Here is a 19,844-nt window from a genome sequence, read left to right on the forward strand (position 1 = left end):
ATATTGTTGGGAACGACAAGGTCATAAAGTTTATTAATTTTTTATCCATATTTTTATTCTAACTACTAATCTAATTGCATGAAGGCTTATTTGATCATACTGTACGGGGACCTTTCCACAAAATCTTTGAACATTTCCACCATTTTTTTGCACTGGACATCGGTCAACTGAGCAGTTATTTGTGACAGCTTGCCCCAATAGCTGGGTTCACTATATGCTATGTTGTCTTAATGAAACTTTCCTGCCAAATTTAAAATAAGAGCAAAATTGCAAATGTAACTTAATTCATGCAACTAAAAAATTATGCGTAAAAGTGAGTTTTAAAGTTACTGCACTGTAAAAATATACTGAATCTAAATATATTTTATGTTACTTTAACTTAATTTTTTTGTAAAAAGTTAAACAATTTCAACTTGTTTTTGTTAAACTAAAGTTACTGCAACTAATCGCAAGTCAAAACTTAAAAAAGTAAGTTGAATTGACTTTATTATTATTCATATTATTATTATTATTATATAATATATGCATGGTGGCTAATGTTTAATTATTACTTTAAATAACTGTCTGGGTGTCATGAAAAAAACTCTGGAAAGTGTCTTTCAAACCTTTTTTTCCTGAAACTTCTCACTTCTGCTTTTGACAACATCAGTGGCTTTAAGTTTTGCACATGTGGTGAGTCTCTCGGATTCAGAAATAGCCTCGCTGGTCAGCATACACGTATAGGCGATTTTTAGGCGATGTTTTTTTAGTCTCTGGCTTATCGCGCAGAGCACAGAAGCAGACCTTGAGTTCCTATCAACCCATTCTGAGAAAAAAACCCACCTGCTCAGACTGGGGTTAAGGTAACACCTTAACATTTCACCGTTATGCAGCTGAAATACAATGCATATTGTAGATATATGATATATAGATATAAGATCATTATACATTATATCCACAAATCAAAACTGACCGTTTTTTACTCTAGTTCGTAACATATACAACATATTACATTTCAACATATAAGGCCTAACGCACACTTTCATATTTGTTCAAAATTGACTCCTAAGTCAAGGCGGTTTCCCAGACACGGTTTAGATTAATCCAGAACAAGGCATTAGTTATATTAGGACGTTTAAGTTGTTTTTACAAACATACCTTATACAAAAAACAATACTGGTGTGCATCGAGACAAAACAACGTCATTGATATATGTTAAGAGTTAAAAGATTATAAAACGTAATCCCCACATAACCTAAAAAAAATTATTACAAAGTATTTGAAATATTACACACTGCAGCCATAACAGCCGTCCCTGTAAATATTTTAGATCGAAACCCCTGATGCCACCCTGTTTGGCTAAGTACAAGAAAGTGAGGCTAAAGTGGGCACAAACTGGATGATACAAGACTGGAAAATGTTGCCTGAATCTCAATTCATATGATAGCATCTGAATTTGTCATAAACAACATGAATGCATGGATCCTGCCTTGCAATGCTTCAGGCATGTGGTGGTCTACTGGTGTGCGAGATATTTTCTTGGCACACTTTGAGGCCCTTAATAACAATTGGGCATTCTTTAAACGGCACTGAGTAGTTGGTGACCTCGCCCAGCCCTTTATGACTCATCTTTAATGACTACACTTCTAAAAATAAAGGTGCTACAAAAGGTTCATCACAGCAATGCCACAGAAGAACCATTGTTTTATAAAGAATAATTTTTCTTCCCTATTCATTGTCTAAAGAACGTTTCTACTAAAGACTTTTTGCGCAACGAATGTTAAATGTTCTATATAAAGTCATATCGCCTAAAAATAGTCACTCAGTGACATCATGTGCCAAGAGTGTACCCCTGTCAGAATAAACTTCTCAAAAGCACAGGACATCCCAAACAAAGAGATTACAGTAGTTTAAAATGAACTCCACCAGACCTTTGGATGTAGTGGAATGTGTGAACAACAAATGTTTCTAGCACTGCAGAATCTTAAAGCCGTTCTGAAGGCACAATTCAGCAAGCAAGCAAGGTGTACCTAAAAAGTGTCCGGCGAGTGCATGTGAGCTATTCATCAAAAGCTTTCCATTGATTTAACTAAGCATTCTTTGCAGTGTGATGCTTGTCTCTGAGGCAACAAGCTTTTATAAGTTTTAAATGGATGCAGCAGCTGCCTCTATTTTCAACACATTTAAAACACAAAAAAAGCCTTTATTAAATTAGTGCTTTTCAAATCATAATGAAATCTTTTCTCTATTTCAATGGGTCCTTACAATTGTTTTAAAAAGTATTTCTTATGTATTTTGAAGCTGGAAAAATGAATATGTCATCATTTCTTTTTCCGAGCTGGTTGGTTAATCATGCACATAAACCCCTAATTGTCATGGATCACAAGATGTTACAGCCCAAAAACCGTCTGAAAATTTTTGATTTTCCTGTAACAGCATTGACAGACAAAGTGTGTGATTGTGAGCGAGGGAGAGAGCGATTCTGTGTATGACCAGTGTTGGGGAAAGTTACTTTTAAAAGTAATGCATAACAATATTAAGTTACTTCCAAAAAAGGTAACTAATTGCGTTATTTAGTTACTTTTCATGGAAAGTAATGCGTACGTTAATTTTTTGTTACTTTTGCGTGACTTTTTCTTGGCCGAGGCTTGATCTCTTTCAGGCCTTGCAGGTGTTTTATATCACTGAAAAGTTCTGCATTCAGAAATTGCAGATTTCATTACAAAAATGTCGAGCTCTGGCTTGCCATCTCAGTTTCTGACTTAAAGGGGTCATAGCGTGAAAATTAAACTTTTTCCATGTTTAAGTGCTATAATTGGGTCCCCAGTGCTTCTATCAACCTAAAAAATTTGTTTGGGTAAGCCATTTTCTGCAAGCATGTGAAAAATTAGGTCGTTGAGATTTCGCCTGTTTTGTGAAGTACGTAGCAAGGCGAATTACAATAACACCGCCCCCTTTATCTGCACTATCCAACCACTGCACTGCTATTTAGTACAGAGAGAAAGAAAAAATACTTGACAGCACAATTGAGTTTCAATTGCAACAAACCACCATCATTGTGATCAGTGTTTGCATTTCATCCGCTCAGGCCTACAAATTTGCAATTTTAAAATGCTGTAATAAATTATATGTGGAGTATTTTGAGCTAAAACTTTACATAAGCACTCTGGGAACACCAAAGGCTTATTTTACATCCTAAAAAAATCTCGTGTACGCATAGAGTGCATAATGTGACTACATTTAGTTAAATTTAGTACATAATTTTTTAAATCAAATTAATTAAACTAAAAAAATAACTTGCATTATTTTTTTTAAAGTAAAAAAAATATTATTGTACACATTTAGTAATGCGTTACTTTACTCATTACTTCAGAAAAGTAATATTATTACGTAATGCACGCTACTTGTAATGCTTTACCCCCAACATTGTGTATGTGTATGCTAGTTCTGTTACATATCAACACTGTTACTTTACCTTGGAAGGTTAGGTTGACAGTAACATAATTGACAAGGACTAATTCAACAAACACATTTTCAGCTATATAGACGGTTTCAGCAGTAACAACATAAACAAGCGGCTGTCGTGGTCCGCACGTAACTTCTAGTAAACTCCGCTAAGAATAAATAACAACAAAGTTCTTAAAACGTAGTTTATTTATATAACAAGCAAAAACAACAACACATAGATTACCTAGGAAACCAAAACATTTGTTATTTTCGATGAGGCATTTGTTCAAGAGATCAGTTTAGCAACTAGTCAGACCATAAAAAAAAGGAAACCAGAAGTAAAGTTCAGATCCAGACGTGTATCACGTCAGCGCACGTGCGTCCGATGAAACCATCTATAAGACACTTTTTACAGAAAAAAAATACTGACACCAATTCATAAAAATTATAAAAGTATAACCATAAAAGAAAAAAAATGACTTTGGACACCAAATGTACCTGCAATTATATCACCCATGTGTCTCGAATAAATATGTATATGTATATGATGAATGTAAAATTATTGAACATCTGTACATCTCTTTCTTAAAACTTTATGGCCTGAGTTATTGGACTTTTTAGGTAACATTTTGCAATAAAGTCTTATTATTAACAGTCTCATTCATTACCTAATGCATTAATTAATTATCAATTTATTTAATAATAGTTTTAATATTAGTTAAAACTAGTGCTGGGCAAAGATTAATCGCATAAAAAAGTTATTTGTTTTTTGCATAATATACAAGTGTGTGCTGTGTGTAATTTTTACGTATATAAATACACACACATTCATGTATTTAAGAAACATTTACATGTGTACACTCTAAAAACAAATGGTGCCAAATAGCACTAAAAGTGGTTCTTGGCTCGTAATCATAAAGAGTGGTGCTATATGACCCCCATATGGTTCTTCATAGGTGCTATATAGCACTAAAAATTGTTCCTCTATGATTACGAGCCAAGAAACACTATTTAACACCATTATATATATATATATAAAAAAATATTTTTAAAATCTGAAATGAGTATATGTATGTGTGTGTGGTTAAATATACATAATAATTACACACAGTACACAAACTCACTTTTATTTGCTATGTGATTAATCTGTGCTCAGCACTAGTTAAAACTAATAAAAATGTTTATTCATGCTAGTTCATTGTGCATTAACTAATGTTAACAGATACGATTCTACATAGTAGTTAAAGCTGAAGTTAACATATGGTGTATTAGGATGAATAAATGCTGGATGCATTGTTATCCAATGTAGTTACCTAATTTCAAGAAATGTAACCTCATAGTGTTACAAACTATATTTCTAAATAATCTTTATTTACGCACATGCATCCTAATTTACCATCTTGTCATGTAAAGTGATTCCAGATTTAGACTTTTCTAGTGCTTTGTGCACCTGCTGAATGAACAATGCATGCCATGTTGGCAAACTCTTTCCGTAAAGGAAAAGTAACTACTAGGCTAACTTGAATAGAAATCACTTCCAAGGTTACTGCATTCAAAATAAAACGCACCCCCCAATGCAAATCAAAACGCCATTGTTGCATAAAGTTTTAAATCGGTTTAAAGTAGATCACATGCTCCGGCTGAACAACAACACGGACGCGCATTCCAGCGCGCGCTTGCACCGTTTTGCATCGCAAACTGTGCAAAGAAAAAAGGACAGAAACCAGTCGTCGAGGTTAAATCTTTAAAAAGAGACTTATCGATGGACTTTTGCGGATTTATAGCTGTTCGTATTCGTTAAACTTAGCGCAAAACGCTTTCGGAATGACGCATTCGTACAGCCAGCGTTCGCTGGTGGTGCTCGCGCTTTTGGGGATTTTATCCGCAATAATGTCCATATTATCCGTCATTTTGATTTTCCAGCTTCAAGCCCAACAGGCCACTATTAAGGGCACGCCGTCATTCCTGGCGACTGAAGTTATCGCGGTTTTATTGCCCGTTTCTACAGTCCTGTCAGCCTTTTCTCTAACTCTCAACCTGAGCACCGTGGCTGTTTGTTTGCTTCATAGTTATTTCACAAACGAATTAAGCAAAGGGACAGCAGATACCCAAAGGTAATTGCTTTTTTGATAGTATAAATACGCAGATTTAAAAAAGATGTACTAAAGTATTTGCACAGGTAAGTATTTGGACACAAAGGTGTCTTTGAACTACCTGTTAAAGGGATAGTTCAACCAAAAATGAAAACTCCGTCACCATCTCTTCACCCCCATGCTGCTCCAAATCTGCATGAATTTCCTCTTTCCGATAAACACGAAAGAAGTCACTTTGATAAATGATGGTTGTACCCATTGACCTCCATAGTAGGATAAACGCATACGATGGGATTCAATGGGTACCGTCAACTGTGTGCCTACCATCATTTATTTAAAATATCTTCTTTATCATTTATAACAATAATTCTATAATATTTGTTTTCCTACTATGGAAGTCAATGGGTACGGCAGCTTTGTGCTTACCATCATTTATCAAAATATCTTCTTTTGGGTTCATCAAAATAAAATAAAAACTCATACAGGTTTGTAACAACATGAGGGTGAGTAAATGATGACAAAACTTTCACTTTTGGGTGAACTATCCCTTTAAATTCAACATCCACAAATAAATCATACCTGTATATAATAAATTATTTATGTGTAGACGTCACTTAATGTTTGTAAATGCATTTTTAATTGAAAACATTTGCAAAGGTGGCTGGATCGATACCCAGGAACAAACATACTGATCAAAAATGTATAGATTGAATGCACTGTAAGTCGCTTTGAATAAAAGCATCTGCCGAATGCGTAAATGTAAAGAATTGTAAATGTATCAGGGTCTTGTATTCGTCTATAACCACTTAAACTGTAGCCTATATCGAACACGTATTGCTTTAGCTTTTAGCATTTTCGGAAACAGGTTATTTAAAAGCCTATTTGTTTTGCAAATTTTGCCGCAGGTACTAGTTCACAGAATAAACTCACATTTTTGTTTACATCCCAAGGGCCGACTGGTTCCTAATGGATAGCAGAGCAGTCCGACACGTGGCCATTGGGCTGTTTTGCCTCGGCGTTTCAGTTTACCTAGCAGGTACGTATTAAAAAAAGTGGCCAAATGTAACCACATGAATGTCATGACCCATGCATTCTCTTTAAAATGTTTAATATTTTTAGATACAGAACATACTTACAGAATGCACATGTTGTCCTCTTTACTATACATGATTTATAGTGCAAACACACATTTATGCAGCTTATAAACATCACACATACTTCCTAATACAGTACCTGATCCCTAAACATTTCATCTTATGCTTACAAACGTAGACCCACAATCATCATGAATGGGAATAAACTGTAGATGGTCTCATCCAAAATTCCTTCATTGGGCTTATGAGTGCATGGGTTTATATCCCAGAGCTCTGCTTATCCCCTCCATCTTTAATCATGCCGGGATCCAAAGCTCTTTTCCTGTTTAAAAAGAATGCATCATTTTATAAACATGTCTGAAGTCATAATATGATAGACACTAACTTCCAAATTTCTTTTACAGCTATGTCCATTTACATGTTATTGGTGTTTGAAATCGAGACTGGAATAGCCGGCGCCTGCGTGCTTTCCTCTGGGGTTCTCGTCCTGCAATTCATCGTTATTCACGCCCTTATACAGGCCACATGTACCGCCAGACGTTTCCGCAAACAACATGCCCACCCCGGATACCAAAACGACCACTTTAGCGGTCCTGATATTCAAAGGTCGAACCTGAGACTCGGGGACCAGCCACGGAGGCAGCACAGCTTAGCCGGTCTGCACGCCCATTTCTCTAATTCTACCGACAACTATCCCAGACAACACGACAACTATCCCAGACAGAAACCACAGTACTCTCCGTCGAACGGGCCTCGCGATATAGATGGTTACGGTGGTGGCCGGACGCACCGGACCGCTTCAGATGAGTCCCCACAGTCGCACGCCCATGCCAAACCCTGGACCGGGGTCAACAGCGAGATGAGAGCTGTACTGGCTCGCAAATCCACAGTCAGGGACTCTACTTTAGTATGAATAGTATTGAGATGGGCATTATTTAATATGAGGAAATATATATAATGTGCCTATGCTAAAACAGATGCTGGGATGAAGATTACAAAATGACTATCTGTTTATTCTTGTGTTTTTATTCTTGCTATATTCTTACTCTAGGCCAATTTATATGATGAGATCATATGTTTTTGTACACTAATGTTAATATGTGACTCTATCTAATGATGAGATTAGGAGAAAAGTTTGATTTCAGTCATTGATTTCAATATTTGTCATGACCTTAGTCAATATTAAAGATATTTTTTTCCACATTATTTAGGATGATTTTATGTAGAAAACAGTAAATGGCAAAAAAAAACTTTTATCTGGGTTTTCAGACAGGGTGACATATTGTAAAATTACTATTACGGAATTTTGTATAGCTTTGCTATTAGATCATGTATTTAGTAAAGTTATTGTTAAAACTATACAACTGACTTATATATCATACACAATTTACTGCAAGTAAACATGGCAAAAGTCAGCCCAAATGCATTTTTTTTAAATTGCTATCACAATGAAACAAAAATAGTACAACAAAAGTTCCTGACCTTTAACAGATCAACTGAAGGTTTTGCACATAAGACAAAATAACTACACGCAATGCTAAAAGTAGCAATGGCTGAAGGAAAACTAACCTTGAAGAAACACCTTCATGAGTCAAGGTGGTGTGACTGTAGCATGTGCGGATGTATCATTTGGATTAAATGGAGGTTTCACAGCACTAAAGCAACATGCATGTACACAAACAGAAAAAATAGCAAATTAAAAATGATGCAAATGAGAAATTAAAAAAATTAAAGAGACACAAAAAAGTTACATGTAAAAATAATGAAAAATGAACATTTGCAAAACTTTGATGTCTTTGAAGTGAATATCTAACAAAAACTTTATATTGTATCTTTTTAAAGCTATTGTATGATCAAATTGATTTATATATATATATATATATATATATATATATATAGATAGATAGATAGATAGATAGATAGATAGATAGATAGATAGATAGATAGATAGATAGATAGATAGATAGATAGATAGATAGATAGATAGATAGATAGATAGATAGATAGATAGATAGATATATATATATATATATATATATATATATATGAATAATATATCTATAAAAGATATCTGACTGTAGTGTTCTTATTCTTAGTGGAAAGTTTTATGTTTTGTACCTGCGTCCCTGTGAGTTGATCTGCTCCTTCAGCGAAATGGCTTGTCGGAGGAGACCGTCTATGTTCTTAAAATACAGGCTACTATTTGTCATGCTTTTCACAGCACTGAAAACAAAGAGAAAGGGTTACATATCAAATAACTTAAAAAAAAACATTAGCTGCAATAAGTGATTTATGTTTGCTTGGATATGCAAATAGTACCTGCATGCATATTCGACAGTGTATATCGCTCCTTGGCTTTGCTCTTCCCAGCTCTGCATATCTGTCTACAAAAAAGAAAAATACTTCAATATAAACTATGCTATTCAGGAATTTAACTTAAGATTAATTTACAAAATTAATCTAAACGAAAACCGATTACATACTAATTTTAACGTTTAACCCACTTGATAACAATAACTGTCCTACGTGAAAACATTTTACATTACTTGAAGAGCCCAGATTAATATTCACATTTTTAGACTGATATATACAATGTGGAGATACACCCCTTTCTAGTGTTTTTTTTTTTACTTCTTTTGTTGTAATTTTTTACACTGTCTTTTTCTGGGGTTTGTTTGATACCAAACAGATGAAATTATACTAGAAGATGAATAACATGACTATAATTGAGAACACTGCAGGATACAGTTTCAATTTTACAATTTGGGTTGCTTTAAAAAAAACAGAAATCACAGAAATTCTGGATTTATGGTTATATTGGGAGATGTCTTGGTTTTAATAGACACTATAATGGTATCTGCTGGTCTCTACTGATATGTGTTCGGTATATTCAGCGTTGCCAGCTACTTTTAAACTGTTTCTGCGGGTTAGATGGGGAAGGATTTGGTTCACTAGTTATTGGTGTTTGAGCTGTGAATAGTCATTAATATGCTTTTGGACCTATTTTAAATGGCCATTGTGCTGGCTTTGTTACGCGGATCTGGCAACCCTGGGTATATTGGTGGGATGTCATTTGGTGGATGGGAAATGTAAAGAAAATTTGTAATGGTTTGAATTGTTAACAGCTGATGGTTTGTATATTGTAATGGAAACCACCAGAATTTGCATTGTTTATTCGGCACAGGGACCCAAGTCAATTCGTCACATGCGTACGGTTAAACAAATATATTTTAAAATCCTCAAATGAATTTTTTTTTTGAGAAAATCACTATATAGTATCTTCAACATTGGTTATACAGTTAAAATAAATATTATTAAAGAAGATGATAAAGCACCTTGTGCTGCACGAGCTCTGGTAAGGATCTCCTGACATGTTCTTGTAGTCGGTATAGAGCTATAGACGGTTCATTGGCCAACACATACATACTCTCTGTGAATTTATCAGTCACTGCAACATACAAAAATAAAACACACAAAAATCAATATACCTCCAGTAGTTTATTACATTGGGATTAATGTAATCACAAATCTCGACAAAACACAGCCTACATAAATATTGTATTTCTCATTTCTTATACGTGTGGCACTGTTGCACGTGCTTTCACGTGTTTTTTTTTCTTTCATCTGTTATGTAATTTTCCTTTTATGTTTCTATATCATTATTTAAAAAAACATAATTTTCTGATTTTGTATCTTTTTTAGCAATTAAAGCTGCTTTGCAACGAAGACCATTGTAAAGAGCACTATATAAATAATTCGGAATTAAAACGATAAGTTACATATAAGTTAAATGTAAAACAACGATTACAAACGCAGAAACATTAATGGACGTGGTAAAATCGTATATTTTATCTATAAACTATAACAACAAACATCGGAATTGTGATTGTAGCCACAGTACCTCTTTTCACTTTTAACTGCATTTCTTGATCGTCCATTTTAATGGTTTAAAATCCGTAAATAAACGAACGATAAATATTACTTCTGTTATGAAAGCGCCGCTGGTTTCCTACGACTGTGCACCTAAAATATCGCCCGGAAGAACTCCAGCCTAATAAATAGTTCCTAGGCACATTTCCAAATCTAATTTCCAAGAAGGATAAGAATATTTTTGCATCTAAAAATCTATTATACTATATTATCGCATAAAGTTTTGTTTAAAACTATTACAAATGCCTATACGCTTATATTTGTGTGGGGTGTGTTTAACTCAACGCACGTGAAAGTCTCCTATTTCAGTTTCACTTTTGCAAACGATGAGGAAATAAAAGCACTAAGCTCGTCAAGTGCAATTTCTATTGTGTTCATGACATTAGGGATCATAAAGTGTTTGTAATCAAAGGTAAGTTACACTTTCATACTAATTTTTGATATTAGTACATTCATATTAAGCTTCGGTACTTGATGGTGATATTGTAGTCATAGGTGTACTTGTTTACTTTTAAAGCAGGAGTAATGATCAGAGATAATGGAAAACAGACCTGACGAGAGTGTTTTAAATCACTCGACTACACTGACGAACAAACAGCGTGGGAACGAGGCCACAGTCCGCCCGGCCACTTTAGATGGTGAGTCCGCAGCCTCTCACACAACACAAAATACCATATTTGCAATAAAATAAAAATAATAAAAGCATAATAACTTTGTATAAGTAATTACTGTCATAAAATAAAAATAATTTGGAGCATACTGTAAGTTACTATAGTATTTTTTAACTATCATAGTAAATATTAAATTATAGTACATAATTCACTGCAGTTTAAAGTTAATAAAGTATAATAATCGTATACAATAAATAACAAAGTGTAGTAATTATTACCATAATATAAATACAATTTATTGCAGTCTACTATAGTAAAGGATAATTTTTAAGTAACTTGCAAGGTAAAATGCTTAAAGGCATCTAAATCCATGTATTGACAGACACTTTTATTTAAAGTGACTTGCATTCAAGGTACATTTATTCAGTATGTATGTTTCCTAAACAAACCCATAACCTTTGTGTTGCTAACAAAATCCAAGCTACACAAATGCAGTCTTTTTGTTATTTATTCTTCTATAATGTTTATGTTTTTTTTCCTGTAGTCCTCTCCATTCATCAGCTGTCAGCCCAGGGAGAGATTTCCCAAGTAGAGACACATCTTGCCAGAGGTACCTGATAATTCAACATGAACAATTTAAAGGTCATATACAAAACATGTGATATACATACAGTATGCATGGTTGCTCTTGCAGACAGTTCTCTGTTGAACAGTCAAGATGAGCGAGGTTTCACGCCACTGATGTGGGCGGCTGCTTTTGGAGAGATAACAATGGTAGAGTTTTTACTTCAGAAGGTGAGACGGACATCTATCTTCAAACTGGTGAGACAAAATTAGTCAGGATAGTGTAAAACAACACTCTTTTTGTTTTTAATCAGGGGGCAGATCCGAAAACGATGGCCCGGGAACGAGAAAGCGCCCTGTCTTTGGCCAGCGCTGGGGGATTTGCAGATATTGTTAATATTCTGCTACAACATGAGGTTGATATTGATTCCTATGATTGGGTATGTATATTACTTTGATTATTATTAGTGGTGGCCAAAGATTAATCGCATACAAAATAAAAGTGAGTTTTGTTTGTAATTATTATGTATATTTAAAATATATATATTTTTTTATATATATATATATATATATATATATATGTATATATATATATATGTATATATATATGTATATATATGTAATAAGGAATATATATATATATATATATATATATATACATATATATATATATAATTTTTTTAATATGTAATAAGGAATATATACAAATAAATAGATATACACATGTAAATGTTTCTTAAATGAATGTGTGTGTGCGTATATATATATATATATATATATATATCAGTATACTTCAAAAAATTACTTTTTAAAACAGAATGGCGGGACTCCTCTTCTGTACGCAGTTCGCGGGAATCACTTGAAATGTGTCGAAGCTCTCTTAAGTAAGTCTATTGACATTTATTTTTCAAGCACATTTGTGATAAAGCCTAAGAGGTAACTTTGTGTTCAGGATCTGGGGCAGACATCACATTTGAAGCAGACTCTGGATACAGCCCTGTGGCCCTTGCCGTTGCTTTGGGCCACAAAAAAGGTACCAATCATCACCATCCAAACAAATAATTCATTTTACTCTACGACAGAATTTGTGTACTGAATGAGAAGGCTAATAATAAAATCAATTAAATTTGTGAACTAAAATGTTTTCAAGTCCTCAAAATGCCACTGGTAGAGACTCCAAGATAGAATAGGGTCAGATTTGGGAGACATCCTAAACATGCATTGTTGGAACAGGGTTGGGAAACACTGCTCTATAAGTCGTTTTGTAGTTCATCATGCTAACAGTTGTGTCTACCAATTTGTTTGCAGTGCAAAAACTCCTTGAAGATCACATACTGAAACTGTTTCGGGGGCCAGTTTCGGTATCGGAAAACACATGAAGCAAACGTCTGCCTTAAAAACTGTTCTTCAATAATCCTGCATACTTTATAGGTTGAAATGGAAGATGTAAAGAGAAATCAGATTTTCTATACTTTTTTAATAAAAACACTCTTATAAACACATAGTTTACATCTGTATTGACTTGAAAAGGCATACTGTGTAAATATATGATCAAAATTGGTACATCCAGACCCTCTGTATTACAAATACAAAGAAACTTGATATTACCAAGAAGGGACTTCGTGCGCAGAGGTGAACGGAGTCTGTCAATCACCAAAGGAAAAAAGCTGGTTGGCATTCCCTCCTCTTCATACTTCCTCTCGGCTCTTTTTCTCAGAACATTACAAAACTTTTTCCCCCAGGATGTCCAAAGTGTAAACAATTATTCTTCCAAAAAAGTCAGTACTGTTTTCAAACACTATTTTAAGTCTCTGCACCAAAGGACTATCCGGAATGGGAAAACTGTGGGTGAGGAATCAAGGATTCGATAAGCTTGGGATGGATGTGGTGTTGTGCTGCCCGAAGGATGAGGTGATGATGTGCATGCATCTAAATATGTATGTTTAAATATAGTGTAGAAACAGCAGCACATATAAGGATATCTGTAGACTGTTGTCGTCCTCTGGATAAAAGTCTAAAATATGTTTGAGGTCATCATCTTTGGCACTACCTGTAAAGAAAATGTATTTCAATACTTATTATTTATATTCTTGTACTTGCAATTGATTTAACATGCAGTTTAATGTAAACATACGTATTACTTAATCTATTAAAATTAACAGTAAAATAATTGTAATATAAAGTAACACTGAATTACCAGCAGTTTAGTTATAAAGGCATTTTCCATTCATCATGACAGAAACAGCTTATTTATTAAGGCAAAAGTGGGATATGTTTGATTTCTGGAAAGGAAAAGTTATAAAAAGAGGTACTGATGGGCTCAACTTTATTTTATTTTAGTTAAACAATAAAATATTTAATAAACAGTAGGGTTAAATTGAATTATGACTTTTCGTTTTAGTATTAACCATTAAGAAATGACATTAACAAAATATTTATAAACAAAACAATTAAGAAAAAATTGTAATTATTAAATATTTATTAAATATGATACAAAATACAATTAATAAATTGTTTATTTAAAAAAAATACATTAATTTAAAATATATTTCAAACTTTACGATTAAAATCCAGTTTAGTTCCTTTGCCGCGATTTGTGTTTCTATGGTAACAGAGGCTTCTCTGATTGGCGGATCTGGTCATCTGGGTTGTTAAAAAAGTTGAAAGTCACGCAAAAACAAACTGTCGGAACTCATGGTAGGTCTTGAAAGCTTTTTCTGTTACAGATATCTCGAAGATAAGAGTTTAACGTTGACAAAAACCTTCTAGTTTGCAGGATTTCCCTGAAAATCCTCCTTGAAATTGGAGCCTCAGCTCGGTCGCTTTCACCGGCTGTGGAAAATCCAAAATAACCCACTGAGATCCACCCTAAAAGACCAAACAAATATTAATAGGGGGAAGTAGCCTTTAAAAAATAATTTAAAATGATATCAATACAGTATTTATACGTTAAGGTATTTGTAGTTCAAACATAATAACAGCAAATTTACCGTGTCTTAATACAGTTTAACCTTGATAACGTTATTTGTATTAAAATAAATTACCTGGTCAGAGTTCCAGCATGTCTCTTCATTGGCATCAAACATAAACTTTTTGCCAAATTGTTTGACATCTCTGTTCAGCACTGAGCTCACCCTGTATGTATAATATTATAAACTTAGTTTACGTGATCTCACCTATTATAGTACAACAGCCTGAGCCTATACTGCGTTTCACTAATACATACTCATTTAGCATACCGATATTTTACAAATAATAACGTTATTCTTACCTGCTTTGCGTGTTGTTACAAATCAATGAAGCTGCCATATTATCCACGACCTTTCAACTCAGACACGTGACAAAATGACGACACGGGGATGTCACTCTGATTCCTTTTCCTGCCAGTAGATGCCAGTGTTGCTCCTCAATTGTCAGGTCCTCTTTGAGGGTTGTGGCTAGAAGCGATACAGCTACGGCCAAAATCTCGTAATCCTCCTACCCCCAAACCTAACCCTAAACTTGACATTTTACAGGATTTAGGCCGTAGCTGTATCCTGTCTAGCAGAACCGCTGTTTTCATCCTAATCCTGCCCCCAAAACGAACCCTAAACTCAATATCTCGCGAGATTTGGCCGTAGCTGTATCCCCTCTAGCTAGAACCCTCTTTGAGCTTGTATTTCATTATATACTGCTATGCCATTATATCTCAACATTTTTTTTTTTACTTTAAGGCCCACCATTGTCCCCCACTTATAATTATTGCTAAGAGATATATAGATTTTAAGCCCTTTTAATGCTTGGCTTCTTTCTTTCTTTCTTTCTTTATTCATTCTTCACACCATTCCAGCATCTAGGGCTATATTTATGGCGAGAACCAGTTAATCCATACACAGGTTGGGGAAGGGGCAATTTGGTATCTCCAATTTACCTAACTTGCATGTTTTTGGCCTGTGGGAGGGAACCCATGCTGATACAGGGAGAATATGCAAACTAGACGGGGCTCAAACCAGGGACCTTTTTGCTGTAAGGCAACAGTGCTGCCCACTGAGCCGCTGTGCCGCCTGCTTGGCATGTCTTATTGTGAATAATATTAAATCATCTTGCTTTTGATTGAGAAAAACTACCTTGCAGAAAGGGAAATAATGATAGAGTTTGTGAGGATTCAACCCAGTGTGCCATGTGTGACATTCAAAGAGTCTATCATGCTGTTAAATATAATGTGTAGCAATGCAAAATTATAGGATGAAGTTTTAAAGGAAGAAGATACCTTGTTATCTTTAAAGGCTGCGCGTTGCACTCAGTGTTTTGATGCTGGTACTTGTCAGCCCAGCTTCATAGAAATCCACTTTTCCTATTCAGCTGATGCAATCCCTTCTGAAAAACAAAACACAAATTGTTTTGGGTCTTATTTCAGTAGGATTTAATGGTGTTCCTATCCAGCAGATTAATACCCACCAATATAACCCAACACATTACCAGTAGAAACCCACAGAGATCAATTATAATTCCCATTATAACCATTAAATCTATTTGAATTTCTGTGATGGTTTCTATTGTTTTTATAGCAGCGATGTTAATCATTCTGAATATTGAAGTTCTTACATTTTTCACCTAAGATATTTTTACTTTGTATGATGTTGGGCCACAGAACAGTAAAGAACCGTTTCAAAACCACAAAAAAAATGCATTGCATTGTGAAAATAAACACAAAATTAATTGCCTTATCTTCTGTAGGCGACATTTATGGTTTTACTCATTACCAAGTTCCGGAAATACACAATTTTCTTACTTTTGTCTTACATCAGTTACAGCTTTAATCTAAAAATAGTGTTTGGCTATTTTAAGATGAAATGTTTCTTTTTCCTGTAAAGTGAAGCAGGATCGGAGAAAGAAAGGGCTGTGCTGACAACATTGTAAATGTGCTTCCCGTCTCTGGGCTGTTTGATTGGTCTCAAGGTTTACGATCTATGAGCACTCGAGCAGATTGCTCAGATGAAAGAACAAACAGATTAAAACCTCAAAATCATGACTACCTTTCAGATGCTTTTAATGAAAATACACTCAAATCTTCTGTGTATTTTAATTTTATAATGTAAATAACTGTCGAATGAAACGGCGCTTAATTTTAAGATGCAGGACAATGCTTATATAATTGGGCTATGGAAAATTACTTTTTATGTAATGATTTCATAGGCCATTTAAGATTCAGGGCGGCTTCTTGGAAATTTAAAGTCCCCATAAAATCGAATAGATTTTTTTAGTATCTTTAAACTAGTATCCTATCAAACATAGACAAAATTTTAGAGGAAATAAGCATTTTCCCAGCAAGCAATTTTGGGTTTTAAAAGTTGTGTAACAGCGTCTGTGTCCAAACACAGTCCAGACGTCTAAAACTAAAATTTAGTTTAGTGGAAATTTTATAGAAGTCTAGCCAAAGCCCAAAATGAAATGTAATTAAAGGGGTCATATGACGTTGCTAAAAAGAACATTATTTTGTGTATTAGGTGTATGTTTAAGGTTTACAAAACACATTATTTTCCACATAGCGTACATAATTGTTGCATTATTATGCCCTAGGGGTGGGCAATATGGGGAACATATCATATAACGATTGGTTTAGGCAAAATCACGATTTCCCGATTTTAGCACAACTCTTTTTTCATGTTGTTTTTTTAAAGAGTAACTAAACCTTAAACCACCTTTTTTTAGTTAATGATCTGTAAGAATGGGGCTTTATTAGTGCTGTTCAGTGATTTGAGTAACTTCTTTGACATTTGGGTATAAAATGTTTGAATGCTACAATATATGGTGTAAAAATGTCTGAGTGCTGCCCTCTTCAGGTTGAACGGTGGCTACTGCAGTTGAATTTTCCTGTTGGATGTTGCTGTACTGCCTGATGTAAGCGGTATGATCCTACGTAAGCAGGTTCAAGGTTACCACGCCTTTTTTTACGATCTCACCACAAACTTGGTACGAGATTAGTTTGCCCCTCCATCTCCGTTGGGGTCTGCCCACTTTTCTTGCATTTTTCAAATATTGCCAATGGGTGGAGTCAGGCTCTGACCAGGGGTTATGTTACTCTTTAAAGACTATTTTGCCATTACTGAGCCTTAATACAGCCATACTAATGCCCCCATTTAAAAATGCAGTCCTACAAGGTAACAAATATATGCGCAGAAAGTGCACGGACAGTATGTGTACAACAGCGCATGCACAAGAAAATATTGAGACAAGACACTCCACTACAAAAATTACACAAAGGAAATAGACAGCATTTGCACAAACACTATCGTTTTCTCTTCTTTATTTTCAAATCTTCCAAGAACAGAAAGCTGTGGAGCATTTTCTGACCATAATGTTTTATTCCTGTTCTTTGTTTTATTGATGTTTGTTCTGAACTTTGTTTGCAATGGTGGATCGGCTACTTTTCTTCACTTATCCAAATTTTTTAAATCTACTGTAAATGTTGCCAAATCAGTGCTGCCCTGATGGCCTGGTAGAGCAATAATTGAATAAGAAATCATTTGTATCATGTGTCGAACACTGCCATCCACGCATAGCTTCAGTGAGTATACTTTGAAAGCTCCGCGGACACATGCGCGCGTTCCGAACGCGTAAAAAATGTATACACGGCCCTTCACCTTGCCTTTATGTAGTGCGTGCCTTGTCGCATATTGATGTACACTGCAAAAAATTATTTTCAAGAAAAATAATTCTTAGTATTTTTGTCTTGTTTTCAGTAAAAATATCTAAAAATTCTTAAACTAAGATGCTTTTTCTTGATGAGCAAAACGATCAAAGAAAATAAGTCTAGTTTTTAGACCAAAAATATCAAATTTAAGTGCGGTTTTTCTCGCATAAAACAAGCAAAAAAATCTGCCAATGGGGTAAGCAAAAAATCTTGAACATTTTTCTTAAACACTAAATTCAAGAAAAATGCAAGAAATTTTTTTTATAATTCACGATCAAATATGGTCATATCGCACACCCCTACTATGCCCCACCTTTTCTGAAACGCGTCAATATTTGTGTGCTCTGATTGGCCAGCTATCCAGTGCATTGTGACTGGCCCAATACCTCAAGCCCTTTACCATATTTGGAATATCAGCTCCCAAAGCCAGTGTCTCAACTCAACGACATGGCAGCGTCAACAATACTACAACGATAATAAAATGTGTGTCTTATTTGCATATACATTTAGGCGGTGTTATGCAAATCTTCCCACAAAGTGACATAGATAGGAAGGTTTGGATGAGCCCTCACTTTTAGAAGGAATATCTCTTTGGGTTTATGATTTTAATCTTTGCATTTTTTTACGCATCTTCTATATGCACAAACAACTTTTAACACTTCAAAGACAAAGGAAAACATGAAATCTCATCATATCACCCCTTTAAAATAAATAACTAAATGAAACCAAACACCTTTTTATCACTGTTGACTTTGCTTACATGATGGAATATCATACATCTCGCAAGTTATTTTGGCAAAAACAAGTCTTTAGTAACCTAGACTGTAAATAACGGCTAATGCTTGCTGGGTTTAAAGGGATAGTTCTGACAAAAATGATATTAAACTCACGATCCACCCACCCCCAAGCTGTCCGAGTTGCACACGTCCATCGTTTTTCAGACAAACACATTTTCGGATATTTTGGAAAATGTTTTGGATCTTTCGGTTGATTGAATGTGAAGTTGCGGGGTCCACGACCCCCAAGTCCAAAAAAAGTGCGTCCATCCCCCACAAAACAAATCCAAACGGCTCCAGGATGACAAGCAAAGGTCCCCCGAGGGCAATCCGCGCGGCGCTGCCGCAGAAATATCCATATTCAAAACTCCATCAACGTAAACAACCACCCTACAGCAGCGCCGCCATCCCAGTCGCGTCCGCATTCAGGATGAGCGCTTACGCAGCCTACGGAGGTTTCTCTGCTGCTGCTCTGTGCCCCCGCCCTCCGAATTTGTCATACGTCACTAAGAAAAGTGCGTACACTACGCTAATACCCTCTCCTGAATACAGAGGAGTCCAAGATGGCGGCGCCACCGGAAGGTAGCTATCCACGTCAATAAAGTTTTAAATATGGATATTTCTACAACAATACCACATGGATTACCCTCAGAAGACCTTCGTTTATCATCCTGGAG

General features: G+C 35.0%; 5 protein-coding genes across 9 annotated transcripts in view; 3 read left to right on the forward strand and 2 right to left on the reverse strand.

Annotated features, from left to right (window-relative positions):
• Positions 1-5,014: 5,014 nt before the first annotated feature.
• On the forward strand, positions 5,015-7,819 carry tmem221 (transmembrane protein 221). The gene is made up of 3 exons (XM_055218763.2): positions 5,015-5,540; positions 6,470-6,555; positions 7,018-7,819. The coding sequence occupies exons 1-3, from the start codon at positions 5,251-5,253 to the stop codon at positions 7,524-7,526; spliced, it is 885 nt and encodes a 294-aa protein (XP_055074738.2). The 5' UTR covers positions 5,015-5,250; the 3' UTR covers positions 7,527-7,819.
• borcs8 (BLOC-1 related complex subunit 8) lies at positions 6,611-10,706 on the reverse strand. Of its 2 annotated transcripts, XM_055218768.2 has the most exons (6): positions 10,515-10,706; positions 9,949-10,061; positions 8,933-8,997; positions 8,732-8,836; positions 8,183-8,268; positions 6,611-6,935 (listed from the first exon to the last, which is right to left on the reverse strand). In XM_055218768.2, exons 1-5 carry the CDS (start codon positions 10,549-10,551, stop codon positions 8,205-8,207), a joined length of 384 nt encoding a protein of 127 aa, XP_055074743.2. In that variant the 5' UTR covers positions 10,552-10,706; the 3' UTR covers positions 6,611-6,935; positions 8,183-8,204. The 2 variants fall into 2 exon arrangements, with proteins under 2 accessions (XP_055074743.2, XP_055074744.2); XM_055218769.2 differs by lacking the exon at positions 8,183-8,268.
• A 92-nt stretch (positions 10,707-10,798) lies between these two features.
• rfxank (regulatory factor X-associated ankyrin-containing protein) lies at positions 10,799-13,218 on the forward strand. Of its 3 annotated transcripts, none has more exons than XM_055218764.2 (8): positions 10,799-10,955; positions 11,061-11,181; positions 11,699-11,764; positions 11,849-11,949; positions 12,033-12,158; positions 12,536-12,602; positions 12,671-12,751; positions 13,027-13,218. In XM_055218764.2, the coding sequence occupies exons 2-8, from the start codon at positions 11,082-11,084 to the stop codon at positions 13,095-13,097; spliced, it is 612 nt and encodes a 203-aa protein (XP_055074739.1). In that variant the 5' UTR covers positions 10,799-10,955; positions 11,061-11,081; the 3' UTR covers positions 13,098-13,218. The 3 variants fall into 3 exon arrangements, with proteins under 3 accessions (XP_055074739.1, XP_055074741.1, XP_055074740.1); XM_055218766.2 differs by having other exon boundaries at positions 10,808-10,955; positions 11,039-11,181; XM_055218765.2 differs by having other exon boundaries at positions 10,820-10,955; positions 11,033-11,181.
• On the reverse strand, positions 11,835-15,135 carry nr2c2ap (nuclear receptor 2C2-associated protein). 2 transcript variants are annotated; one of them, XR_012365941.1, is made up of 6 exons: positions 14,990-15,135; positions 14,763-14,853; positions 14,481-14,586; positions 13,700-13,768; positions 13,327-13,561; positions 11,835-11,973 (listed from the first exon to the last, which is right to left on the reverse strand). XR_012365941.1 is itself a non-coding variant. In XM_055218767.2 (5 exons), the coding sequence occupies exons 1-5, from the start codon at positions 15,025-15,027 to the stop codon at positions 13,440-13,442; spliced, it is 426 nt and encodes a 141-aa protein (XP_055074742.1). In that variant the 5' UTR covers positions 15,028-15,135; the 3' UTR covers positions 13,176-13,439. The 2 variants fall into 2 exon arrangements, 1 of the variants encoding a protein (XP_055074742.1); XM_055218767.2 differs by lacking the exon at positions 11,835-11,973 and having other exon boundaries at positions 13,176-13,561.
• Positions 14,337-19,844, forward strand: part of ncanb (neurocan b) — a 229,684-nt gene continuing 224,176 nt past the window's right edge. The window contains exon 1 of the mRNA XM_055218762.2: positions 14,337-14,415. The gene's annotated coding sequence lies outside the window, so the exon portion shown is untranslated. The remainder of the gene's footprint in view (positions 14,416-19,844) is intronic.

Source organism: Misgurnus anguillicaudatus, chromosome 23 (genome assembly GCF_027580225.2).
Source record: "Misgurnus anguillicaudatus chromosome 23, ASM2758022v2, whole genome shotgun sequence".
Lineage (NCBI taxonomy): Eukaryota > Metazoa > Chordata > Actinopteri > Cypriniformes > Cobitidae > Misgurnus > Misgurnus anguillicaudatus.